Raw genomic sequence first — 27,523 nt, forward strand, 5'->3', positions numbered from 1 at the left:
ACCTCCCAGAATCCGTCTCTCTGGCATCCATCTTGGCTGAGTGATGCATGCACCACCAGAAAGGACTCTGAGTCAGAATGATTGGCTAAAGACAACCCGGAAACTAATCCCATCACCATAAAACCCAAGCCATGTGGCAGAGCTGCTCTCCTGGGTTTCCTTACCTGCTGCTCTCCACCCGGGTGCCCTTTCCCAATAAAATCTCTTGCTTTGTCAGCACATGTGTCTTCTCCGACAATTCTTTTCCGAGTGTTAGACAAGAGCCCAGTTTTGGGCCCTGGAAGGGGTCCCCCTTCCTGCAACAGGCTTGATACTTAAACAAGGGGTCAGGAAGAGCCAGTCTTAGGGGTCCTTAAGCTCAGAACTAAATGACTACACGGGCTGGTCCTGGCATGGAGGGAAGGGCGGTAGGCAGCAGGTGCCAAGCTGGGAAAACTCCCGAGATCCTCTGTGTACCTTATTGCACCCAGGAGGGCGAGAGTGGGTCCAGAAGTGGGAAGGATGGCAGATTTCCGGGGGAGAAGCACTGGTGTGAGCGAAGGGGGTGACAACGTCTGGGTTCAGGATCTGTCTTGGTCTCGGTGGTGATCTGGAGGAAGTGTGAGAACGAGGCTAGGTAGGCTTCTGGGGTTCCAAGCCCTCCCACCCTCGGGGCATAAGTAGAGCCTAGGCAGGTACTATCTTCCCTGCTAGCTCAGCTGGTAAAGAATCCACCTGCAATGCAGGAGACCCTGGCTTGATTCCTGGGTCATGGAGACCCGCTGGAGAAGGGACAGTCTACCCACTCTCATATTCTTGGGCTTCCCTGGTGGCTCAGAGGGTACAGAATCTGGCTGAAATGAGGGAGACCTGGGTTTGACCCCTGGATTGGGAAGACCACCTGGAGAAGAGAACAGCTACCCAATCCAGTATTCTGGCCTGGAGAATTCCATGGACAGAGGCGCCTGGCAGGCTACAGTCCATGGGATCGCCAAGAGTCAGACACGACTGAGCGACTTTCAGTCAGGTACTGAACTCCTTGCTGGGGCAGGGTCGGGGTGGGGGGTGCAGTGTCCTAAGTCCCACTACACCCTGCTCTCTGTCTCCAGAAACTGCACAGTTAGACTAATTAAAATCACTTTGGGAGACTTCCCTTGTGGCTCAGTGGTAAAGAATCCGCCTGGCAATGCGATTCTAACCCTGATCCGGGAATATCCCACATGTCACAAAGCAACTAAACCTATGCATCACAACTATTGAGCCTGTGCTCTAGAGTCTGAGAACCGCAAGTACTGAGCCCTCGAGCCCTTGAGCTGTGCTCTGCACCGAGAAGCTCCTGCAGTGAGAAGCTCCTGCAGTGAGAAGCTGGCATGCTGCAACTAGAGAGGAGCCCCCACTCACCACAACTAGAGAGCACGGTGCCGCAAGGAAAATCCAGCACGGGACAAAAAAAATTAATTCAATTTCTTTTTTGAAAATTACTTTGTAATTGCAAGCATCAATTTAAAAAAATGGCACGGCATCCCCTCTCACTCCTCTCCCAAATGATCCCCACCTTTGGCTCGAGCCCAGCTGCTTGAAAAGCACAGACCCAGGATACCTGCCCTGAGCCCCTTTTCCTGGCTGTGTGCTCCTGGTGACCAGGCGCCCCAGCCTGGCACCATGGGGAACAGCCTGGGGCCTGATGCAGGGGCTGACGCTATCCAAGGACCCGGCCCACATTCTTATCATTGACACCAGTCTGTGCCCGTTGGCAGCCAGCCTGTGCCCACAGCCCCACTCCTCCCGCCACCAGGGGGAGTTCTCGTTTGTCCCCTGGTGCTTGAGAACCGCTGCCTGATGGACAGTCTCGAATCCTATCCTGAACAACCTACCAGACACCATGCTAGGGACCGGGGACACAGAGACGAAGCCCTGGACCTCAGGGAGTCAAGGGCAAGCGGGCCAGCCACAGACTGGGAAGCAGCCCGAGAAGCCAAACGAGCAACAAGGACATCCGCTCTTTCCTTCAGAGTCTGGGAGAATGCACCGTCTCTGCGCGTTATCATGGAGATGCTCGTAAACCCCTTCCCCTGTTCTGCATCACAAAATCTCCCCATCACAGGAATTCTTCCAGCCGCCGGGAGAAACCTGGCTGGAGCCTGAGTTACGTTGGAGCACTTGCAGGAGTGGGGGAGGGGGTGTCCCTACCTTTTCTGCCTCCACCAAAGGTGGGTTCAGCCTCCTCCCCAAGGCCGGGGTGGAGGCAGCCACCACAGTGATAGCTAAGGAGAAGGGCTGAGTGAGGAGACTGGGGCTGAGGAAAGAGACCTGCCCGACAGCAATGCAGTGCCCCGGGGGCCTATGGGACTCCCACGCAGCACTTCATAACTCGGTCCAACCTTCCCAGTTCCTTTCTGCTCCGCTCATCAGTCATGTGGACATTTGTTGAGGCACAAACTCTGTGTTGGGCACATGAGAAATCCTTTGCTTTGATATAGACACCATGGATCTCTGATGCTCTTTTCCTTTCAGCATGGGTTCCCCAGAATGTGGGCCCACCTTCAGCAGATGTATGAGACCTCAGGGCTTTAGCTAACGTTCTCCCGAAACTCTTCTTCAACCAAATTCTTCAGATTCCTTAAAAAACAACGTTCTGTAAAAAAAAAAAAAAAAAATTGCCTCCTTCCTGGAGGCCAGTTATAAACAATCAGAAAAGTAAGAAGTCCTGGTGATGCCAGGGTGGAAGTTTAACAAGTTCACTGTTACTGGGTTTGATCCCCGGGTTAGGAAGATCCCCTGAGGAGGGCATGGCAACCCCCTCCAGTATTCTTGCCTGGAGAATCCCCGTGGACAGAGGAGCCTGGCGGGCTACAGTCCTCGGGGTCGCAGAGTCGGACAGGACTGACTGAGCACCGCACAGCACAGCTGTTACCCAGCACCACTCCCCAACACAACTCCAGCAGGCAGCCACTCACATGGTACTCTAAGTGCCTGGAACCCTCTGGAAGCAGCCATCCACCTTCTAGTTTGAATGAATGGGACACCCCTGGAGGCCAGCACTCGCATGGGAGTCTAAGCTCTTGCCCCACCCTTTCCCCCAGGCAGCCATTCTCACTGTAGTCTAAATGAATGGCGCCCTCTGGAGGCCCCCGTTCACACTGCAGCTTCTGTGAACCCCACCTGCAGGAGTTACGCAACAACCTTCCCACATTCTACAGAAGAAAACTGCCCCAAATTTCCAGCCAGAGGGCCGAAGCTGAGATTCATGCCTCAGCAGTTTGCTGTCCGGTGCTTTCCCCTTCAGCAGAGCTGGGGGGGCTAGGGCTCAAAACCTCAGCTCCTGCAGCCTCTCAGGGCCTCCTACCCATCAGAGTCCCTCTGCCTGCTGCCAAGTCACTTCAGTCGCGGCCGACTCTGTGCGACCCCATGGACTGCAGCCCACCAGGCTTCTCTGTCCATGGGATTCTCCAGGCAAGAACACTGGAGGGGGTTGCCATCTCCTTCTCCATCAGAGTCCCACAGCACCCTCCAAACTAGGTCCACGGCAGGCTTTTAGCCTCGGGCAGAGGCTAGGAAAGCTAAGCTGCCTCCTTTGGAAGAATGTCTGATTTTCTATGCAACACATGGCTAGGTACCAATGAACAAAAGCCACGAAGTCGTCAAAACTTTTGAACAGATGGGTACTCTGCCTGAGGCTCCAGCCACACCCGCATTCTGGAGAGGCCACAGGAAGGTCTGGCTAGAACGTCACTGCTCAGCCAGCATCTGTGAGGAAGGGCCTGGAGGGTAAGTACAGGGGACCCAGTCCGTGGTCCTTTGGCATGGTAAAGGCTCCGAGAGGTCCAACCACAGAGAAAACACTCAGCTCTGCTGAGCACTTCCCAGGTACCACAAACCACATCACTAATGGTGATACTTGTTAAGATACCGAGACATGCCGAGAGCAAACGTTCCTGAGAACGCTGTGGGCACTGATGAGGTGGGGGAAGAGAAACAGGTGATGAGGACCCTGCTGCGACACATCTCATGACGAAACTGAGAAAAATCACACAGGGACCTGAGATCCAGAGCCTTGACTCTGGACGCAGAGGCTACATCTTTATGGGTCCCTCCCTGACGACACTTTACTGACCTTTGCTCTGTCCATCCACACTACTGTCCTTGAGCAAGCCTGGGTGTGGCCTGATGACGGGATGGAGTAGACCTGACCTCCCCAGGAAGAGCAGGACCTTATTTACAGAGAGCCTAATGCCATCCTGCACTCCCTCTGCTGGCCAGCCTGGTCCAGGATGCACTGCAGGCCAGCGTGAGGGGCCAGAGGCCATGCCGGGCCCCACAGCACCTCCCTCAGGAGCACCCAGGACAGGGAGGGCCTCAGCTTCCCCGCCCACCAGCACAGCAGAGGGCTGCCCTCTGGCTGAGGCCTGAACGGGATGCCGAGCACAGCAGAGCTTTGTTCCAGACTCCGCCATCGATCGCCATGCAGACGCTCCGTGAATGGCACTGTTGTGGTATTTTAAGAAGATTCTACAAATAGCACCAACTCAGAATCAGCCTCAGAGCCAGCTGATGAATGCTGCAGCGGCAAGGGAAGGCTAGCCTGGAGCTTGAGCCAGGACAATGGGGCCTCACAGGGGAGACGGGGCAGGATGTTGGGTGACCCAGGCCTTTTCCGGGGCTCCGTGGCCTCATTTCCCCCAGACTCACCAGGCGGCACCCTCCCCCACCCCCGTCGCCCAGTCCTGGTTGGTAGATTGCTTCCTGGGAGTTTATTGGGAAGGAATGACCCCCCAGACTCTGAATAAAGAAAAGGGGGCCCCTAACATCCTTTTGGTGTCTGCATCTCCTGTATTTCCAAGCTTTGCCAATGTTCTGTAGGTCATAGAGGAGGGGTCACAGGAAGGGAGGATATCCGTGGGTTTTCATCAGAAATCACTTTATTAGGAGGCCAGAGAAACCTCAAAGACCCACAGTCCTAGCAGCCAGACTATTAATTGGAGTCGTTCCAGAAGACTCCATCCTTGAGACTTGAAAGACAGCTTAGGGAACAGATAAATAGCCTGAATTTGGAGTCATTCAGAGCTCAGTTTAGACTTAACTTGACCAGTGACAACTGGGTGGGCTGGGGCACATTATTTACCTTGCAGGGTCTTGATTTCTTCACCTCTAAAATCCATAGTATTGGACGCCCCTTGCAGGGAAGGTTGAAGCAAACCAGAAGCAAAGCATGCACTGTGCTTGGCACAGTTGGAGCTCAGCGAATGTTGGCCTCTCTTCCTTCCCAGATGAAAGACCATTTATCTAATACATGTGTGCATTCCATTCATAAAATGTTTCTGAAGTATGCCGGGGAAACCTGGAAGGCATTAAGGGAACCCCTCTCGACCCCGTGAATCCACAAAGGCATCAGGGCTGTGGTATCAATGCAAATGAGCAAAGCAGGACAAGAGAGGCCACAGCCTGTGCAAAAAAGAGGCCTAAGTCTAAGCCCGTCTGGTACTTGGAGATGTTGAGACAATGAAGGACGGATTTTTGACAGAGCTACCTGGACCTTCCTCCCCTCCCCCAACCCTCCCCAGCACATTCTAAGTGGGGGCGGTGAGGGGGGTCTATAGACAAGAGGCTGACTGCCCATCCAGCTGCCAGGAGTGGCCTGAGAGTGGCTCCCCATCAGCTCCATGCCCCACCCTCACTCTTGCCTTGCATGAGCCCTGTATACCTGGCTCCCTCCTTCTAGTACTCTATTTGGAGTAATACGGTATTTTACCAGCCCTGTAAGTGGCCCAGCACAAACCTGTCCTCAATTCAAAATTAAATGACTAAATTGGAATGAAGTTAAGCAGCTTTATTCAGAACCAAGAGCAGGGGTCCCTCGACTCAAGGGTGAGGTCCAAACTTTTGAGAAAGTTCAAGTCTTTCTACCTCCAGAAGTTGCTGATGCACACTGGGCGATTTTTTCAGAATCCTCAAAAAAGGCTCTGCAGGGACCAGGATCAGACAGAACAAAAGTGGGTCACAGATATGGTGGGGCGGTGGGGGGGGCGCTTAGACAAGTCATTTTTTCTTTTGGGGGCTTTTAAAAACATTCTCCTAGAAAATGAGGTCAGACTAGGTGGATCTCTGAGGATCCATCCACGCCTGCCCCATCTGAGCCCGTAATCTCTTAAGTCCCCATAATTCCATCATTAGCAAGATGAAACTCAGAGTAGACTCTCGCCTTAACTCTCCCCAGGAGGCCTATACTGGAAAAGAGCTTGCTGATTCCCCACGCTGGACTGGGACGAGGCAGGCAGGGGCCTGTTTGTAGGCAGGTGGCCCTGGATGTGACCACTGAGTCAGAGGTGCAGGTGTCTCCCAGAGGACCCCAGAGCCCTCTGTCCTAGGGAAGACTGGTGGACTCTCGTCCTACACAAGCACTTTCTCTCCATGCCCTCGCTGATGGGGACAGCCTGGTGAGGCAGTGATCTGGCCAGGTGACACGGAGGTCTCGAGCCCAGGCGTATGGTCAGAGGCACTGCAGGTCAAAGCGGGCGAGTCAGGACTTGGGCCCAAAGCAGCCTGACTCCAAGGCTGTCCCCGCATCTGCACCCCCTTGCAGAGTGACTTGGTCTTTTTCAGTCTGACTGTCTTCAACAGTAAACTGAGGAAGTGAAAACGGCTTCAGTTCAAAGGTCTCTCCATGCTCCCAAGTTCAAGTCTTTCTACCTCCAGAAGTTGCTGATGCATACTGGGCGATTTTTTCAGAATCCTCTAAAAAGGCTCTGCAGGGACCAGGATCAGACAGAACAAAAGTGGGCCATAAGCCACATCGGATCCTAGGTGGCCAGTCCTAGATAGTGGGGAGGCTGCAGGCAGTGACAATTTACTACCTGGTTTGGGAATGTTTCAGCAGTTTACAAACCTCTGAGCTCTTCTGGTGAGCTCCCTCTGCATGTCTGCTGTGCCTGCAGCCCTCCTGGGCAGGAAGGTGTCTGGGAGCTGGCAGGTGAGGGCCCTGCTGATGAGAGGCCTAGGAAGCAAGGTGGGGAACAGGTGCAGGGGGCCCCTGCGTCAGCTCCTGAGTTACACCTGGTGCTCTGCACTTGCAGAGACAGTCACATGGCAGGGGGAGCCGCTGTAACTCACTGATTGTGACCCGGCTGGTTATAGGAGACTGAATGGAACCCCGGGGGTGCCCGCATCTTCATGACCCTGGTGTATCAGAGTGAGCACTGAGTTATTAACCATCCCTCCCACAGCTGCCAGCTCCAAGGCATTCTCATGGAGAGCTAACAGGGGAGGGGGTGCAGGGCTGAAGCCTGCAGCACTCCCTCCACCCCCAACAAGCCCCCAGTCCCCATGAGTCTGAGCAGGTTCAGGGAATGGCTGTGCCTGGCCCAGCGGCCAGCTGCAGGGAAGGGCTGCAGTCTCCAGCCCAAGAGGAACTCCAGAGGGGAGAAGGTCTTGTGTGTGCCTGATCTGAGAGAGGAAGCTGGCTGGGTGTTGTGGCTTGGCTGAAGCCACAAAGGAGAAGCTTCTGGGTTGAGACCACCCTTTGACTTTTTCCGAAGTGAATGTGACACGGGAGTACCCAGTCCTTTCATTCCAAGTTTCATCAGTAAAGGGCAAATGCCACTTCTCGTTTTGCTCTCACTTGAGTGTTCTCCACTGCCAGTCATAAAAGTGAACACCTGGCCTGGAGCTGTGTGGTATTAAAATCAAACTGTGCGTGTGACAACAGCAGACTCTGCTGCCAGACAGCCTGAGTTGGATTCTCAGTTCTGAGTGGCCTGGTGCAAAGGCCTCTATGCCTGTTTCCTCATCTCTACATGAGACTTGTTCCAAACGAACTTGTTCCGATGAACCGGTTCCATATTGGGAAAGGAGTACGTCAAGGCTGTATGTTGTCACCCTGCTTATTTAACTTATATGCAGAGTACATCTTGAGAAACGCTGGGCTGGATGAAGCACAAGCTGGAATCAAGGTTGCTGGGAGAAATATCAATAACCTCAGATATGCAGATGACACCACCCTTATGGCAAAAAGCAAAGAGGAACTGAAGAGCCTCTTGATGAAAGTGAAAAAGAAGAGTGACAAAGTTGGCGTAAAACTCAATGTTGAGAAAACTAAGGTCATGGCATCTGGTCCCACCACTTCATGGCAAATAGATGGGGAAACAGTAACAGAGTTTATTTTCTTGGGCTCCAAAATCACTGCAGATGGTGACTGCAGCCATGAAATTAAAAGATGCTTGCTCCTTGGAAGAAAAGCTATGACCAACCTGGGAAGCATATTAAAAAGCAGAGACATTACTTTGGCAACAAAGGTCTGTCTAGTCAAAGCTATGGTTTTTCCAGTAGTCAGGTATGGACGTGAGAGTTGGACCATAAAGAAAGCTGAATGCCAAAGAACTAATGATTTTGAATTGTGGTGTTAGAGAAGACTCTTGAGAGTCCCTTGGACTGCAAGGATATCAAACTACTCCATCCTAAAAGAAATCAGTCCTGAATATTCATTGGAGGGACTGAGGCTGAAGCTGAATCTCCAATACTTTGGCCACCTGATGTGAAGAACTGATTCATTAGAAAAGACCCTGATGCTGGGAAAGAGTGAAGGCAGGCAGAGAAGGGGACAACAGAGGATGAAATGGTTGAATGGCACCACCAACTCAATGGACATGAGTTTGAGCAAGCTCCGGGAGTTGGTGATGGAGGGAGGCCTGGAGAGTTGCAGTCTATGGGGTCGCAAAGAGTCAGACACAACTGAGCGACTGAACTGAACTGAACTGAGACTTGTAAAGGAATCCACTTGAGGATTATGGTGAGGACTAAATGAATTCTTATGTACAAAGCACTTAGGATGGTGTTTGGCACACAGTGGGTGCTACGTGGACTATCATTGCTTTCATTTCAGCAAAACAACACTAGCCTCATCATTTTTTAGAGTCTTACCCTAAGCCTTGCTGCCGCCGCTGCTAACTCACTTCAGTCGTGTCTGACTCTGTGCAACCCCATAGATGGCAACCCACCAGGCTCCCCCGTCCCTGGGGTTCTCCAGGCAAGAACACTGGAGTGGGTTGCCATTTCCTTCTCCAGTGCATGAAAGTGAAAAAATAAAGTGAAGTCGCTCAGTTGTGTCTGACTCCTAGCGACCTCATGGACTGCAGCCTACCAGGCCCCTCCGTTCATGGGATTTTCCAGGCAAGAGTACAGGAGTGGGTTGCCATTGCCTTCTCCGACCCTAAGCCTTAAGGCAAATAATAATCATTTCCATGACTGAACATTTTTCTGTGTGCAAGCAGCCTCATATACAGAGACTAATTTAAATTTTCCCTTGACACAAACTGGTGAGGTTGCTGGTATCCCAATTTACAAGGTATCCCTCTTTGGCTCAGAGAAGTAACTTGTCCCCAAGGCTGCAAGGACAGTAGAAGGAAGAGCCAGAACTCAGCACCAGGTCTGTCCAACTCCCAGATGCAATAGTTATAACATTTCACACTACCCACTTGAGACCAAACCCTCAGGCACCTTAACTCACCCCCAAGTCATCACTTAACATCTAGGTAAAGGTGAGGTAAGATGGACAAGATCTGAACCAGAGAAGAGCTAAGGACCTACCCACATACTCTGGTATGAAATAGCATCTTAGAAAGTCCTATCCTGGGACATTGTCACAATTGGACAACTCCCCAAAAAAGCCCCATTTACAAAGCATTGTCATTATTTGACCTCACTCTGTGGAAAAACCCTATCTCCAGGGCATCAGTCAAAAGAAGTTGGTAGTAATTCTTTAATATTCAGCTCAGTCCAGTTCAGTTCAGTCGCTCAGTCGTGTCCGACTCTTTGCGACCCCATGAATCGCAGCATGCCAGGCCTCCCTGTCCATCACCAACTCCCGGAGTTCACTCAGACTCACGTCCATCGAGTCAGTGATGTCATCCAGCCATCTCATCCTCTGGCATCCCCTTCTCCTTCTGCTCCCAATCCCTCCCAGCATCAGAGTCTTTTCCAATGAGTCAACTCTTCGCATGAGGTGGCCAAAGTACTGGAGTTTCAGCTTCAACATCAGTCCTTCCAAAGAAATCCCAGGGCTGATCTCCTTCAGAATGGACTGGGTGGATCTCCTTGCAGTCCAAAGGACTCTCAAGAGTCTTCTCCAACACCACAGTTCAAAAGCATCAATTCTTCGGTGCTCAGCTTTCTTCACAGTCCAACTCTCACATCCATACATGACCACAGGAAAAACCATAGCCTTGACTAGACGGACCTTTGTTGGCAAAGTAATGTCTCTGCTTTCGAATATGCTATCTAGGTTGGTCATAACTTTTCTTCCAAGGAGTAAGCGTCTTTTAATTTCATGGCTGCAATCACCATCTGCAGTGATTTTGGAGCCCCCAAAAATAAAGTCTGACACTGTTTCCAATGTTTCCCCATCTATTTGCCATGAAGTAATGGGACCAGATGCCATGATCTTCGTTTTCTGAATGTTGAGCTTTAAGCCAACTTTTTCACTCTTCACTTTCATTTTCATCAAGAGGCTTTTTAGTTCCTCTTCACTTTCTGCCATAAGGGTGGTATCATCTGCATATCTGAGGTTATTGATATTTCTCCCAGCAATCTTGATTCAAGCTTGTGCTTCTTCCAGCTGCCTAAAACTGATACTAATTTGGGCAAATAAGTTCTAGCCAAAAGAAGTTATGGGGAAGGAGAAATATACTGGGGGCTCTGAAGAACTCTGACATTTTTCTGGATGCCTACAAGGCCATGTACATGTGTATACCTGCATCCATGAGCAGTAAAGACTTGGGAGGTCTCCAATCTCTGACCTCTGGCCAACTTTAGGTCCCTGCGCAAGTAGGAAGTAAAGATTAAGTCACAGTCATAAACTACCTAAGCACCTAGGGTGTGCCCCAACACACACACACACACACTTAGCAAAAAATAGAAGACTTATTGGCTAAAGGCATTTAATGGTATCTCTGACAAATCATTAGCTGACCACTAAACTAATCAAGGAAAGACTTCCATGGCTGTATACTACAGATTTATAAATTCAGTCCAGGAAAGTCACTAAACAGCTACAACAGTAACAACAAAAGCAGGGGAGGGAAGGGAATCTAATTTGCAGAGTTGACTCATTATATTATTTACAGTGTCCACTTTTCAACAAAAGATTATAAGATACATAAAGAAAGAAGAAAATGTGGTCTATACACAAGGGGAAAAAAACTGTCAATAGAAACTACTCTTGACTCAGATGTTAGATTTCTTAGACAAAGATTTCAAATTGGCTATTATAAATATGTTCAAAGAAATCATGTATAAAGCATTAAAGGCAGGTATGAGAATGATATCTCACCAAATAGAGAATGTAAATAAAGAGATTTAAACAGAAAATTTGAAGTTTAAAAGAACAGTAAGTAGTATGAACAATTTACTATAGAGATTCAATAGCATATCTGAGCTGGCAGAAGAATCAGTAAACTTGAAGATAAGTCAACTGTGATTATGCAATATGAGGAGTAAAAGAAAAGAAGATGAAAAATGAACAGCGCCTCTGAGACTAGTGGGGTATCATCAAGTGTACCAGGATACACATAGTGGGAGTCTTAGAAGGAAAGAAAGGGGTTCAGTTCAGTTCAGTCGCTCAGTCGTGTCCAACTCTTTGCGACCCTATGAATCGCAGCACGCCAGGCCTCCCTGTCCATCACCAACTCCCGGAGTTCACTCAGACTCACGTCCATCGAGTCAGTGATGTCATCCAGCCATCTCATCCTCCGACGTCCCCTTCTCCTCCTGCCCCCAATCCCTCCCAGCATCAGAGTCTTTTCCAATGAGTCAGCTCTTCGCATGAGGTGGCCAAAGTACTGGAGTTTCAGCTTCAGCATCATTCCTTCCAAAGAAATCCCAGGGCTGATCTCCTTCAGAATGGACTGGTTGGATCTCCTTGCAGTCCAAGGGACTCTCAAGAGTCTTCTCCAACACCACAGTTCAAAAGCATCAATTCTTCGGCACTCAGCCTTCTTCACAGTCCAACTCTCACATCCATACATGACCACAGGAAAAACCATAGCCTTGACTAGACAGACCTTTGTTGGCAAATGTCTCTGCTTTTGAATATGCTGTCTAGGTTGGTCATAACTTTCCTTCCAAGGAGTAAGCGTCTTTTAATTTCATGGCTGCAATCACTATCTGCAGTGATTTTGGAGCCCAGAAAAATAAAGTCTGACACTGTTTCCACGGTTTCCCCATCTATTTCCCATGAAGTGATAGGGGAAGACAGAATACTTGAAGGAGTAATGGTCAAAAGCTTCCCAAGTCTGTTGAAAAACGTTGATCCAAGAATCTCAACGAATTCCAAGTATGATAAACTCAAAGAGATTCATACCAGACATATTATAGGTAAACTATCTAAAGACAGAATCTTAAAAGAAGCAGAATGATTCATCACATACAAAGAATTCTCAACAACAGTTAGTATCTTATCAAAAACCATGGAAACCAGAAAGCAGTGGGATGACATTTTCCAAACACGAGAAGAAAAGAGACTGTCAACCAAGAGTTCTATACCTATCGAAACCATCTTCAAAATGGGGAAGAAATTAAAGACATTCCAAGATAAACAAAAACTGAGAGGATCCGTTCTCTGTTGTGGCACGTAAGTAGCACAAGAAATGCAAAGGTGAAACAAGAGGACGCTGGATGATCACTTGGCTCTACATGAAGAAATAAAGAGTATCCATGAAAGTGGCCGTAATTAAATGCAGAAGGCGGTGTCATGTAGCTCTTGGCAGCACTCTTCTTGTATCTGATCAAAGGAAAACTGTTAATTACAAAACTGTTGATGGACTTATGACGCATAAAGATCTAGTAAGTGTGACAATAATGCACAGGGGAGAGAGGGAACAGAGCTACATCGGAGCAAAGGTTCTGTATGCCACTGAAGTTAATGTAGTATTACTCTGCACTAAATTGCTTTAAACTAAAAGACTAATTGTAGTCCCCAGAAGAGTACGAAAATAACTTCTAAAACACTGTAAAGAAACAACAAGGAAATCAAAGCAGTACATAGAAAATACCTATTTAACGCAAAAGTAGGCAGTAACGAACGTAGAGAACAAAAAAGACATGTCACATAGAAAACAAGTAGCAGAATGGCTGGCATCAATCCACACCGTCAGTGATTACCTTAAATGTAAACGTATTAAGTACTCCAACAGAAAAGTAAAGAATAACAGAATGGATTTAAAAATCAAACTACATGCTGTCTATAGTAAACATTTATTTCAAAACACAAGTAAACAGAAAGTGAAATGATGGAAAAGATATGCCGTACAAACTATACCCAAGGAGAGCTACAAATATTGAGCCAAGCAGACTTTAAGACAAAAAATGTTACTGGAGACAAACAAGAAGATTTCATGATGAAAAAAGGCTGACCCAGCATAAAGACATAATAACTATAAACAAATATGCCTTAACAACAGAACTCCATAATTTATGAAGTGAAAACAGAAGTAAGATTCAATAATAATAGTTGGAAACTTCGGTTCTCCATTTTCAATAATGGACGGAGCAACCAGGCAGAAAATCAATAAAGAAACAGACGCTGGAACAACTCGGGTAACCAGGTGAGCCTGACTCATAGCGCTCCCCCTGGCACGTGCAGCCGGGTAACCAGGTGAGCCTGACTTACAGCGCTCCGCCCGACACGTGCAGCCGGGTAACCAGGTGAGCCTGACTTACAGCGCTCCGCCCGACACGTGCAGCCGGGTAACCAGGTGAGCCTGACTTACAGCGCTCCGCCCGACACGTGCAGCCGGGTAACCAGGTGAGCCTGACTTACAGCGCTCCGCCCGACACGTGCAGCCGGGTAACCAGGTGAGCCTGACTTACAGCGCTCCGCCCGACACGTGCAGCGCACCTGCTTCTCAAGCGCACGTGGAGCGAGTTCCAGGACAGCCCGTACGCCGAATCATGACACAAGCCTTAAGCGCTTAAAAGGGGTGGATGAAACAAAATACGGAAGCATACTCAGTGATGATAGAGTACAGAGTGCAGGTGACAGAGGAGTGGAATTAAAAATCAATAAAAAAGGAAATCTAGAGATCGCGTAAATACGTGGACATTAAACAACTCACTCTTAAGAAGAAATAACCACAGAAATTTAAAAACCATTTGGAAATGAATGGAGATGAAAACACAACATTATCAAAACCTATGGCATACAACATGCTTAGAGAGAAATGTACAGCTATAAATGTCCACATTATAAAATAACAAAGATGTCAAATTAAAAACCTAACTTTCCCCTCTATGAAACTGAAAAAAGAACAAACCAAGCTCAGATCAAACAAGTAGAAGGAAATAAAGAAGACTAGAAATAAGTAAAACAAAGACTAGAAAAATAGAGAAAACCAATAAAAACAAAAGTGTGGTTCTTTGAAAAGATGACCATATCTGACAAACTTTAACTAGACTGACCAAGAAAAAGAGAACAAGACTTAAATTTCTAAAATCAAGGATGAAAAAGGGGACATCACTGCCAACCTTACAGAGATAAAAAAGATTACAAGGGGATATGAACAATCGTATGCCAACAAATTAGATGGCTTAGACCAAAAGAAAAATTCCTAGAAAGACATAAGTATCAAAACTGACTTAAGAAAAAATTGAAAATCTAAATAAACTTTAACATAAGACTAAGTTAATAATTTAAACATCCCCCAAAATGTTTTATTAATGACTTCTACTAATCATTTAAAGGATGACTATCAGGTAGTTTCACTGGTGAATTCTACCAAACACTTGAAACGTTAATACCAATTATTCACAAGCCCTTCCAAAAAGCACAAGAGGAGCGAATGATTCCCAATTCCTGTGCAGCCAGTATTCCTCCAATATTGATAACAAAAACAAAGACCAATGTTCCTTGTGAATACAGATATGAAAATACTCAACAACACACTAGCAAAATACAATCTAAATGCTCCCCATTTGATGAGTGAGTGGATAAACCAAATATGGCATAATCATACTATGGACTGGCGGTTCAGTGCTAAAGAATCCACCTGCCAGTGCAGGAGACACAGGTTGGATTTCTGGGTTGGGAAGATCCCCCGGAGGAGGAAATGGCAACCCACTCCAGTATTCTTGTCTGAAAAAATCTCATGCATGGAGGAGCCTGGTGGGCTACAGTCCATGGGGTCGCAAAGAGCCGGTCATCACTGAGCAAATGAACACGCCCGCATGGACTATACCCAGCCATAAAAAGGACTGAAGTAGTGGTAAGATGCTGCAACGTGGCTGGACCTTGAAAATATTATGCTAAGTTAAAGAAGCCAATCACAAAAGGCCATGTATTGCCCAAAGGTATGCTGTTAAGTGGTTGCCAGGGGCTGCAGGATAAGCCGGAGGGTTGTCTTAGGAATGGGAAGTGACTGCTAATGGGCAAGGGGCTTCTTTCTGGGGTAAGAAAACTGTTCGAAAACTGGATTATGGTGATGGTTGCATACCTCTAAATATATTAAAAAATTACAGAGCTTTACATTCTAAATAAATGCATTCTATGATATTTGAAATATATCTCAAAAAGATGTTTAAAAGAGTTAGGTGATGGGTGTTTGGGGGAAGAGCCCAGCAAAAGGTCTAATTCAGGCAGGATGTGCATGAGCTACATAGCTGGGTTGGGGCAGATGCGATAAGGAGAACTATTTAGGGGTTCAGTTTACTTGGATGCTCCCCATTTGGGGTCCAGGATTCCTGAAAGAGCATCCCTTCACGGTGCAAGGACCTACCAACAAAGAAGATGGGAAAGCACACATCAGGCATTTTTTTGCCCTCTCCCTCCAGGAATTTAGGACTCGAGCTCTCTGGGAGGCTTCCTGCCCTAATGGCCAAGGTCAAGGACTTCAAGCTCCTCCAGGATTGGCTCCTCTTCAGGCCATAAGTCCACCCTCCAACCCCAGTAACAGCAGTGTTGACCACGGCTGTGTGCTGGTTAAACAGACCTGCTACCCTGCCATCTCTCCTCCACCCCTAGATGAGTGCTGGCTGAGCCCCTCTCTGAACACGTAGGAAAAGGCATTCGACCTTCTTATGCCCCGTTGCTAAGAGCACAGAGCAGTTCCGAGTTTCCTCAAAAAATCATCTAAGGTTCAAGCTGAGAGGGACCTTGGAGACCATCCAGTCTTGCCTCCTTCCCTCTCTGGAGATGAGGAAGCTGAGGCTTGGAGTGGTAACGCGGTTCGAGAAGGGCAGTACTAGGATCGTCGTCCAGCCGTCTGACAGCCCTAGAGGTTGGCATGCCTGTCGCCATTTACAGGTGAAGATGCAGAGGCTCGGAGAGGTGGGAAGTGGCCGGGGGTACTTGGCTGGGAAATGGAACCACATAGTCCAGCAGAACCTGCTTCCCTTTTTGAGAAACCCACAGGACTGCTACCCCAGGACATCTGAATGGGGAAGAGGTAACAAATGGGGACACTTCTTGGAAAGCAACTGTGACCCCTGCAAGCCCTGAGCTGCAGCTAGGAGGCCTCCAGGCTCTGGGCTTCAAGCACAATCCTGCAGCACGAGGCTCGAACACTCTGACGCATCCAACCCACCTCACATCATCCTCTTCAGCTCATCACATCCTTAAGGTCGAGTCAGGCTGCAGGGCTCTCTCGCCTGGCTTCTGGCAGCCTTCCCAGACGAGAGAACAGACAGAGCCTGTCCTGCCTTCCCACCAGGGGGCTTCACTTGGTGAAGGGACAGGTTCTGCAAACCGACACGCAAATACTTAGTCACTGTGATAGGTGTTCTAGAGGAAAGGCAAGGGATGGCATGTGAGCAAATGCCAGGGGTCAGAGAGGGCCTCTCAGGAAGAAGTGACACAGAGCTCACAGTGGGTGCCACTGGAGTCCCTTGAGCGTTTCTGAGCAAGCGGCAATGGGACCCGGAGGGCCGCTGGAGCAGGTGCTGGCTGGAGCTGGAGGATGGACTGGAATGGGGAGGATCCATGCAGAAAGACCGGGAGACCACTCTAGTGGTTGGGCGGCAGGCTGGTGGCTGGACCCGGGGAGCTGGCATGGACGGAGACAAGTAGAGAAACTCAGATGGATTTTGGAAATGGAACTGGCAGAACCTGGCGTGGGCAGACCGGAGGAGGAAAACGGAAGTGAGTGTTTAGGTTTAGCCTCATCAGCTTTGGCCACTCTCTAGGCCAGGAGACAACCAGCGGAAGCGTCAAGCGAGTCTGGCGCTCAAAGTGAGGCCTGGGCGGAATAATCACTGTGATTCTGAGAAGGCCACCAGCAAGAGGGCCGAGCGGACGGGGCAGAAGTGAGTCCAGCAGCGTCGGCTTCTGCAGGAGCCTGGAGCAGTGGCAGAGAAGGAGCGGCTGGGAGCTGCACTGCTGGGAAGCCTCGACCTGACCCACCTCCACAGGCCTGGGAAGCCCTTCCCTAGTACGTCTGTTGCTCTGGCTGCTTGTCCTATGAGACTCAGCTTGGGCATCAGCCCTCCCAGAGCACACAGGCCTGCTGCTCTCCCCACATTCCTTCTCAGCCTGTAACATCACCTTCTGCCGCCTGGGCCTCTGCGTCGTCAGGCTGTGAACACAGTGAGGGTGGATACTCCCTAGCTCTTTATCTTCATGCCAGGCACTAGGCCTGGTGTGGAGCGAGTGCCACAGATGATCGTTAAATGAGCTGCCCAAGATGCCTATTTAGCAATCTTGGAAGACTTTGTGGAAGATGGAGCCGTCTCAAGAAAGTGGGCTCAAAGCTTGCACAGGCGTTTACAGAAGAGAACCAGTTCTATCACCCCCAACCCGGGGATGGCAGTCTCTCCCTCCAGGTCAGCAAGGGGCTCCTCCGCCCAGCTTGAACTGTGCTTAGTCACAGCATTCCTGCCCCGCCCACTGGCCTCTGTGCCCTGGCCACTAGACAGCCAGACGTGCCCCTGGATATCAGGAAACGGGCCAGGAGTCCGTGTCAATGCCTCACGCTTGCTCGGAGAGCTCCACCAGGTGGGGCTGGACTCTCCCAGGCGGACTGCCTCTGGGACCCTGGGCGTCAGGAGACGGAAACAGGCGCAAGGAACACAACTGTCTCCCTGTTCCTGCTGCACCCACTGCTCTCCTGCCAGCTTCTCTGCCAAGTGCAGAGCCAGATCACAGAGGTGACGAGACGACTGTCAGCTGGGCGGCACAGACCCACACCAACCAGCCACTAGACAGAACGAGATGGACTGGGCTCGTGGGTCAGGGTTTCAGAGCTGCTTCCAGGCGCAGGCCACCTTCCTAGGGCTTGACTGAAGGCATCATGAGAAGGCCCGGTGTCTGCAGGGGCCAGGGAGGTCCAGGCTGCGTGGTGGGGGGAGGTTGGAAAGGGGCTGGGGAGGGCTGTCAGGCAAACCAGCAAGGCTAGAAGCTGGGCTTTCTCTTGTAGGCACTGTGAGGCCAAGATGCAGTTTGAGGAGGGACATGAGGTGGCAGGAGCCATGCACGGGATGCTGGCTTGGGCAGAGGACTAGAAGACGCAGGGATGAACTTGGGATGACCAGTTGAGAAAGCCAGTACAGTTGAGATGATGAGGGTCTGCAAAAGCAATTCAATTGGCCTTGGGGGCAGGGATGTGGTCGCAGCCCTGGGCAGGATCTCAGGAGCCGTCAGCCTTTGGTCACGGGAAATGACCCTGGGCAGGCTGAGAGCCAGGAAACCGGGAGAAGGGGCTCCAGCTGGGGTGCTGGATCTGCAGGCTGGAGGTGGGCACTGCACAGGTGAGGGGCAGAGGATCTGGCGGCTCTTTCCTTAAAGGTGATCAAAGCCACTGGGACCTGGGGTGAGATGTGTGGGAGAGACTTACTGCAGAGTTCAGAGGGTGAAACAGAATTCACAGCCAAGCTTGGTATACGGGTGGGAGAACAGCTGGCCAGGAGAGGTTTGAAGGACCAGGCAGGCACAATCCGGGAGGAAGGGCGTGGGGCAGGCTCTCGGGCGCTTGGAGGAGTGGTACTGTTCACTAGGTCCAGCACCAGCGAGGGGTCACAGGTAAGTGCAGGAGGAGCAGAACGAGGCAGGGCCAGCAGACTGTTCCTGGGGGGTGTGGTGGTGACGGAGGGAAGGAGCGGGGGGCTGGGCCTCTGGAGCACCTCAGGGCAAGAAACTTTACACAAAAAAGTGTTCTGATGAGAGACGGAAGGCAGGTTCACAGGCTGATAGAAGGAGTCAGCGGAAGGAAGCGGGAGAGTGCTGGGAACACAGGACAGGATGGGGGCAAGGTTCCCGACGACAGGAGGGCGCCCAGTGCTGAGAGCAGGGGGAAACGTGGCGGGCAGAGGAGCAGTGGGGGGCGGCCAGCAGGCCTCGAAGGCCTCAGGGCCCGTCCGCCCTTGCCCCTCCCCGGCCTCGGGCAACAGCTGCCTCAGCGCTGCTCCAAGCCCTGGCCTTGGGTCCCAGTGCAGAGTTGAAGAAAATGAAATCTGCCACTGCACAGACCCACCACCGAGCTCAATACAGCAGAAGCATCGGGAAATGTCACCTAAAAACAGAGAAATGAGACCATGTCCTGAGAGTTCAGAGCAAGCTTGTTCCCCTATGCTTTTAGGAGGGAGCAACCCTTCTCTGCACAGCAGATCCTGCTCGCTGACGTTTGGGCTTCTGCAGAAGCACCAGGGACTGCTCCAATTGTGTATGGAGAGAGAGGTGTATGGCAGAGGCTTTGCAGAGTTCAGAGGGAGAAACAGAATTCACAGCCAAACTCAGCGTATGGGTAGGAGAATAGCCGGCCAGGGGAGGTAAGAACGACCAGTCAGGCACAATTCGGGAGGAGGGGCGTGAAGTATGATAGCACCTGCATATGAAAGTGAATGGATTCATACTGTGGCATATTGTGCCCCCAAAAGGTGTCTACAGTAATCCCTCCCCAGGCCCAGGATGCCCCCCACCCCCGCAACTCCACCACCAGCAGGACAGAAGGTGTCCTCTGGAGAGAGTGCCAGGCTTTGGGTTTTAAAGACATTAAGCCCAGATCTACTACGGTGATTCTGGCACGTGATATATTTTTGCCGCTCTCTTTATGGAATTTACTACTTGAGCCTACCGATTTTATCAAGGACACTTCTACTCAGAGACAACATGGTCAAATATCCTGTTGTAAAAGTCTGATTCAGAAATATCCAAGAATGAAATCGCTAACAACATCTGTTGTCTTGGGGAAAGGTATACCAATGACTAATGGATTCTCTTTTGATCTTAAAGAAAAAACACACACTTTTCTAGTCTGGAAAGTCAGAAAGCTTCTTCAGAGGCAGCTTGTAACAGCTACACAACACACACACACCCCTACATACACACCCCCTTAAAATAGATGGACTGCATCACTGCTATGACAACTGAATCACAGGCCAAAGAAGTGTTTCTCAAAGTGTGTTCAAAGATACAGATGCCATGAGATGCTCTACAAAAGGCAGGTTCCCTGGGCAAAAGTTTGAAGACTGTATCTATTAACACTCTCCGCCTGATTTGGAGATGCACATTTGCACCGATTAACATGCGGAAAGTTCTGAAGTCTTGCAGTGAAAAGCCTCCCAAAGTTTAATAACTCATGATTTCTAAGGTTGCGGCCAAGGAAACCTTGCTGCCCCGTTTACGGCAGAACTTGTTTGGAACACTGATCCCAGCTGTCTCCTGCCCAGCCAGACAGGCGCAAATCTGTTAAATGAGGCAACGACATTTGAACATCTGGAGATTCTACACTAAAAACCCGAATGTTGGGACTCCCCTAGTGGTCCAGCGGCTAAGGCTCTGAGTTGCCCATGCACAAGGCCCGGGTTTGATGCCCTGGTCAGGGAACGAGATCCCACATGCCACATGCAAAGATCCCACATGCTGTAACCAAGATGCAAGATTCCACACCTCAACTAAGATCCAGTGCAGCCAAACGAACATTTTTTTCACAAAAGCCACAAGGGTCTCCATTTCTGGGCCATCCTGCCTGCCTGCCAGTGCTGGCTGCCTGCTCGGGACAGGGCAGGTGCACTCGGGCACCGCAGTGCTGCCCAGCCCCTCTCACTCCAGGATTGCCCAGCTCTGCTACTTTAGGTGGGCTTCAGGACTTGCTGAGTGATTCAGACTGGGTCCCTGCTCCCAGGCTGCACTGGCCAGCTCTGTCTCAGGATGGGTTGGGAGGATGGGAGCAAAGTGGGAAACACGCCTGCACCAGGCCTGTTTCTCACACGGATTGTGCAACCTGGGGTCCATAGTCCCAGAAGACAGCCCCAGCAGCACACCCTCTTACTGCTCCCTTCTGGGGTTACTAGTTGAGTAAGTACCTTCCCTAACCCAGCCCTGGCAAATCCACCTTTGCTTCTAGGCTATAAGCTCCACCTCCCAGTAGGATGTACTGAGAAATGGCCCAGAAAGACCAAAGTGGCTCTAGGCTCCCACTGAAATCCTTGCTGCTCTGCGCTGGGCTCTGGCCTGACCTCAGTCAGCATGAGCCAGACCCTGCCCTCTGAATCCTATGGAGGCCCTGGTTACTGCAGTAGCCAAGATACACTTGCCCTCCATCTATTCCTTCCAAACACAAAAATGCATATGTAAAATTCTTTTTTCTTGTTAAAATCAAAGTTAGGAAAACTGTTGCTCTAGGGCAATGAGAACCATGAAACTCGTCTTATTTCATTTGAGCTGCACAAAAGCTCAACCACAGATATTATCTTACGGCCAGATTAACTGGGCTCTTTCTCTCTTTGCTCTATATGATCTGTTTAAGTGTAGGGCCCTATTTAGTTTTGTTATATTTACTTCTCATGTTAAAAACGACCTCAAACTCTTTGTGAACAAACCAATACATTTGCGCCATCTTTAACATCACCTGGACAAGAGTTCTTCAAGCTGCCTGACACATTCCAACCTTTCTGTATCAGGATCCAGAATATACTTTTCAAAGAATCAGAACCTGGCGCCCATCTGGTAAAGCGGGCGCCCATCTTATAGTTTACAGGCAAGGCTTCCCAGACTCACCTTGTCACATCAGTCACTTAGGAAAGCCCTTAAACACACAGCTTCGCAGACCCGTCCCCAGAGCCTATCCAGGAAGTAGGTCAGAGTGAGGCTAGGCAATCTGCATGTTTAATAAGCGAGGGACAGGTGGGTTTTAGGTTCCCACGAGCTTGGGAGGCGCTGCGGTAAAGGGTTGCATTATCTTGTTTCTTGCAATCAACAGGGATAGTTTCAGCCAGTCAAGGGTTAAGTTAGAAGGGCCACTGCCCAAAGGAGGCCGGACCTCCGCAGCCGCCAACGTCCTCGGCGCGTTTCTCTGCTTGGAACCCTCTCCAAGCCCGCTGCGTTCCACAAGCAGCTCCCCGCGACTTTTGGAAAACTCTGAGTCAGGGCCCCTGGGTCCAAGTTTGTGACAGAGGCGGGCGTGGAGAATGAATGGCCCGGCTCCGAGGCGGTTAAGCCGCAGAGGCGGCGACGGGAGCAAACCAGGCTCTCTGCAAAGGACCTGCGGGCGGGGCCGGGAGCCAGGGGCTCCGCCGACCCAGCCTTGGACTTGGCGGACGAGCAGCCGGCGCTCACCGTCCGCGCCGGACCCTGTAGGGCGGGCTTTCCCCTCCTCTCGGCTCCCCTTCTACCCCGGGATGGGACCCTAACCTCCAGCCGGGCTCCGCCGAGCAAGAGGAGCCTCTGGACGCGCGCTCCAAAGTTCGGACACCGGGGGAAAGTTGCAGCCACAACTGAGCCCTTTCCACGGCGGAAGCAGGTGTCGGGTGGCCCAGGGAATCCTGCGGACAAATCCCCGAGGCGGGACCGGCAGCGTCCCGTGGCTGCAGGAGGGAACCGGCGGCGCGCGCCCCTCGCCTGGGCGCCTAAGTCCCGAGTCCGCGGCGCACGTGCCCGCCCAAAAGTTACCTTTGGGCGCTCGCAGGTGTCCCCTCCAGTCTTTGCAGCAACACAGCCCCATTGCAGCAGCCTACGCCCGCGGCTCAGCTTCGCTGCCTGGCGCGCCGCCTGCTGCCCGCACCCCCGGAGCAGGGTGGCTGATGTCCGGCTGGCGGACGGTGCCCAGCCCGGCACGGGGCCACAGACCCGGCCGCTCCGTCTCCCTTACGCTCCGCACCGGTCCCGCTCCGCGGGTATCCCGGCCTCCGGGCAGACCCTGCTAATCAATAGGAGAATGCGCAGATCGCGCCAGCCGCCGGGCCGGCCCGCTTTTATCTCCGCGCGCCGGGGCGGCCCCTACGCCGGCTCCCTGCCCTCGCGGGCGCCCTCCCCACGGCCCGTTACTCTCCCGGGGCGCCGGGCTGTGCGCTCGCGAGGGGCCGCCAGGGGGTGCTGTGCGAGCCGGCGCGGTCTGCGGCTCCCTGCTCTACCCGCAGGGAACCGTGGTGGGGGATGCTGGCAGACCGGAAGGAAAGGTCCCCTCGCACTGCAAGGGCGGCGCCACCCCTCCCCCAGCATCCTCTAAGTGGTCACCTCGTGGTGACTTGGGAGGTGTCTACGAGGGCCACCCTGCTCTCCGTTTCCCAGCTCGCCTGCACTCTATAACTGAGGAATTGCCCAGGCTTCTCCCAAACCTGGCTGGGCTATCCATGGACTGTGTGACTTTGGGTAAGTCATTTCCCCTCTGAGACTGTTCTCCTGAGCACAAATTAAAGGTTTGATGGTGTCAAGTTAGTCAAACACTCTGTGCTCAGTGTCCTCATCTATCAGATAGGAAGAATAATAGAAATGCTTCGAGGGATCCTTGCGAAGATGTAATGCATAATCGTTAAAATGATCTAGGATTCGAGGGATCCTTGCGAAGATTTAATGCATAATCGTTAAATTGATCTAGGACACATTTGGCATTTTGTGAAGTGCTTTGTAAGTGGGATGGAGAAGGAAATGGCAACCCACCCCAGTATTCTTGCCTGGAGAATTCCCTGGACAGAGAAGCCCTGTGGGCTACAGTGCATGGAGTTGCAAACAGTCCGACAGGACTGGGCAACACTTGTAAGTGGGCACGATCGTCATCATCACATGTTTGTGGGGGCTTGTTTGGTGCCCTCACTCTGGAAGGTAACACTCGAGGTGCTCATTAAAACTAAAAATGCTCAGACCCTGGGGCCAAGCGAGGAATCAGCCCACACTCTCAGGAAAACCCATACCAGGCTTTTCACTGCAGCGCTGTTTGTAACTGCAAAAAATTGAGACCAAAAAGATGTTCGTCAGTAAAGGGATTATCAAATACACTGGCACTTCCATAAAATGAAATGCTATCAAAGGAGGGAGCTGCAGCTGGATGTTGAAGATCTATGGATTCATAGTACTTATGTAAAACACACACCTTTAGAACATTATTCCACTGTATAATGCCCATTCCATGCCAGGCACTGCTCTAGACACTTGGGCCAGGAAAAATACTTGGGAAGAAAGCAAAATAATCAAGTGGTTCCCTCCAGGGAAAGGGCAAGAGATGAGAATGGATTGAAAGTGGGTGTCAAGGGAATTTAGCATTCTTATGGTGGTCTAATTTTTTAAAAGGAAGGCGTATTCATATATTGTAGAGTTAAAGTCGAATGAAAGAAATTATTTCAACTGTCTGGCACAGAGAAGGATTCTCAATATTAGATTCCCTCTCACCCATCCAGTTCCTAGGTTCTGTTCCTGCCCCTGAAACAGGGCTATGGTGAACCTCTGATGGCCTCTGCTCGACTGGGATTTTCTCCTTCCCTCCCTACCTCCATCCCATCTTGAGAAAATAGACACAGTCTGGAGGAGAGCAGTGGCAAGGCCAGGCCCAAGGCAGAGGCTGCCTAGAGCATGGAGCAGAAGAATTAATTGTTGGGGGTGGGGGAGGCAGGGGAAGGGAGGAAAGAATGACTTGGAATAGGGGAGAGGTTTTCCCAGGAGTTAAGTCTCATTCAAAGGAGAGATTAACAACAGTGGGACAGATTTCTGCCTCCCTCTCAAACTGTCCAGGAAGACCCCGGTGAGGCTTCTTCAGGCAGAGAGGAGGGCTGTCCTGCACTAGATCCGGAAAGAAAGATGTTTTCATTTCATGACATGAAGGCGGGGGTTACAAAGAGGGAGTAACTGAGAAAAAACAGAGAGACCTGACTTCTGGTTGTTGCCAAGTCATTTTAAACAGTTTTAGCACCAGGCAAGATCACTTAGTCACAGCGGGCTTAATGAGGCCCCAGGAATTCCAAGCTAGAGCTTCCTGCATTCAGGGAGAGCATGTGCGGGGAGCGAGCCCCCGGGTGATTGTCCAACAGCCAAGTCCTACATTTGGAAAGCAAGATTTAAAAGAAAACATCACAGCAGCCATTGTGGGCTGCTTGTTTATCTTTCTAAGAGGAAGTAGCAAAGCAGGATCATTTCGAATGAACCTATTATAGAGGGTCAGCATCCCCATTGAACCGTTCAAATATATTTTGGGATACTCAACTTTTCAAATATATTTTGGGATACTCAACTTTTCGAAGTGGCTTTAAATATCAACTCCCAGGGCAGTTTATGAGACAGAACACAAGGCAAGAGTTTATAGTATTACTGCCTTTGGTTTCACACACTTTTATTGTCCTGATTATATTCTGTCTTTTTATAGTTTTCTAGTTGTGTGTCTATTTCTCAAGCGGGGAGGAAAATAACATTAACCATGTGTTTAACTATGTGTTTTCCACCAGGCAACTCATATGTGCTATTATCTCAATTAACCACAGGACTACCCATAAGGCACCATTAGATTCAATTTACTGAGGAAGAAACTAAAGTTCAGGAAGGCAAACAGACTTGCCCAAGACCAGTGAAATGACAAGTGTCGGAATCAGGATGGATGGATGGGTGGATAGACAGGTGGGTGGGTTGAGTGGGTGAATGAGTGGACAGATGGATGAGTGGGTGGGGGGGGGATGAGTGGGTGAGTGGGTGAGTGGGTGGACGGGTGAGTGGGTGGATGGGTGGATAGATAAATGGGAGAATGGCATTTACCCCATTAGGCATAGAGTCGTGGGTTGCAATTGCAAAAGCACATACTGAGCACAGAATTCACCTGAAAAATTAAACTCTGTGAACAAAGACCCTGAATTGACAATGACCCCAGACCATCTTAAATTGAGTCAAAACGTCAGGATCACTCAGTGCTCCAAGGCTCCAGCCAAGCTCGTGCCACCTGACTCTAGAAAACTGAGCAGGGAGCTGGGGGCCCCTGAGACATATTCCTGAGTTGCAAGGCCAACATCCGACACGTCATGGGAATGCAGAGCCTGAACTAGGGGGTGCGCATCCAGTGAGTAGGATGGGCTCTGGGAGGAGGGCTGGACACAAGCTTTGCGGGACAACGATTCTGCCGGGCTACCCCCACCCGCCCAGACCTCCACTTCCTGCTGCTCAAAGTTTGGTGGTGAGAATATGGGTTTATTTTTAAGGAGGCTGCTGTGGAATCTTAGCCCTCTAGAACCTGAGTGTCAGACATGTGCAGGCCATTCAAGAATTTACTTAGGAGACTCAGTCCCTGGCCTTTATACCCCTCTGCAGGAGGGTGGTTTCTCCTCCCAGCTCATACCCAAGGTATCCCCAGGGTGCCATCTCAAGATGTGAGCTCAGCCCTGGGCAGCTCAGGGAAGAGTAGAAATGGGGACATGGCATCTTCATCATAAATGTAGCTTTGTAGGGCTGCTATGATCATTCATTCATTCTTCCATTCATTTATTCACCCAGGTACCAAATGATGACTGAACACAACTGAACACCCAAGTAGAGCCCGGGACTGAGCTCTGGGGGTGCCAGGAGGACACCTGGGAGCTCTGGGGGGAACAGTGCCCCAGTCTACAAAGGGTGGTCAGAGAGGCCCTCCAGAGGAGAGGTCTCTGAGGTGAGAGCTGAGATGTGATGAGGAGTCTAGCCTCTTGGGGGTGGCGTGGGAATGATCCTCCAACGAGCAAGCAGTGTTATCACATGAAGAAACAGGGCATTTAGGGTATGATGCAGTCTGTGATTCTGACTGATCAGCCTGGTGCTGGAGTGAAGGGGGGACGAGAAGGGGGAGACCAGAGCAGGAGAAAGCCGACAAGCAAAAGGCATAAGGCAGACGAGAGATGCAGAGGAGACGGAGATCAAGCTGAGCTGTGTACTAGCAAGGTAGCCCCCAGCAATCCACACCCCCAGGCCCCACACCCCGTGTGCTCTGGTCTCCTGGAATCCGGGCCGCCCCACGACTTGCCTTAACTGACAAGGTGACAGGAGTGAGTGACCCTGGGCCAGCCCTGGGCCTAAATTCTAAGAAGCTTGGTAGCTTCCACTGTTGTCGTCCAGGGAGAGCAGTGGGACTCTCCTGATCCTGCCATGCTCCGGGAAGCTGGGCCCAACCAGGTCAGGCTTCGCGAGTGAGGCCACCCTGGAGGCGGGTCCTCCAACTGATAAAGTAGAGCAGAGGCGAGCTCTCCATGCTGAGCCCTCCCACGCTGTAGAACAAGAGCAAGTACACGTTTGGGTCACTGAGGTTGGGGTAGTTTATTAGACACTGACACAACCGAGACCTGGGGGGTGGGGGTAAAACATCTCCCTAACAGCCACAACGCCTGGCTGAGAGCACAACAGTCTATGGAAATT

At 50.7% G+C, this 27,523-nt stretch overlaps 1 protein-coding gene across 6 annotated transcripts in view; it reads right to left on the minus strand.

Annotated features, from left to right (window-relative positions):
- ARHGAP22 (Rho GTPase activating protein 22) overlaps positions 1–27,523 on the minus strand; it is a 179,339-nt gene that overhangs the window by 55,712 nt on the left and 96,104 nt on the right. Inside the window, exon 1 of one of the 6 annotated variants that reach the window (XM_061405626.1) lies at positions 22,841–23,188. The exons of the other annotated variants lie outside the window; for them this stretch is intronic. Coding sequence (XP_061261610.1) covers positions 22,841–22,892 — 52 coding nt within the window. The 5' untranslated portion in view covers positions 22,893–23,188. Of the gene's footprint in view, positions 1–22,840; positions 23,189–27,523 lie in introns of those variants that run through there. 6 annotated transcript variants of the gene reach the window in all.

This window comes from Bos javanicus, chromosome 28 (genome assembly GCF_032452875.1).
Source record: "Bos javanicus breed banteng chromosome 28, ARS-OSU_banteng_1.0, whole genome shotgun sequence".
Taxonomy (NCBI): domain Eukaryota; kingdom Metazoa; phylum Chordata; class Mammalia; order Artiodactyla; family Bovidae; genus Bos; species Bos javanicus.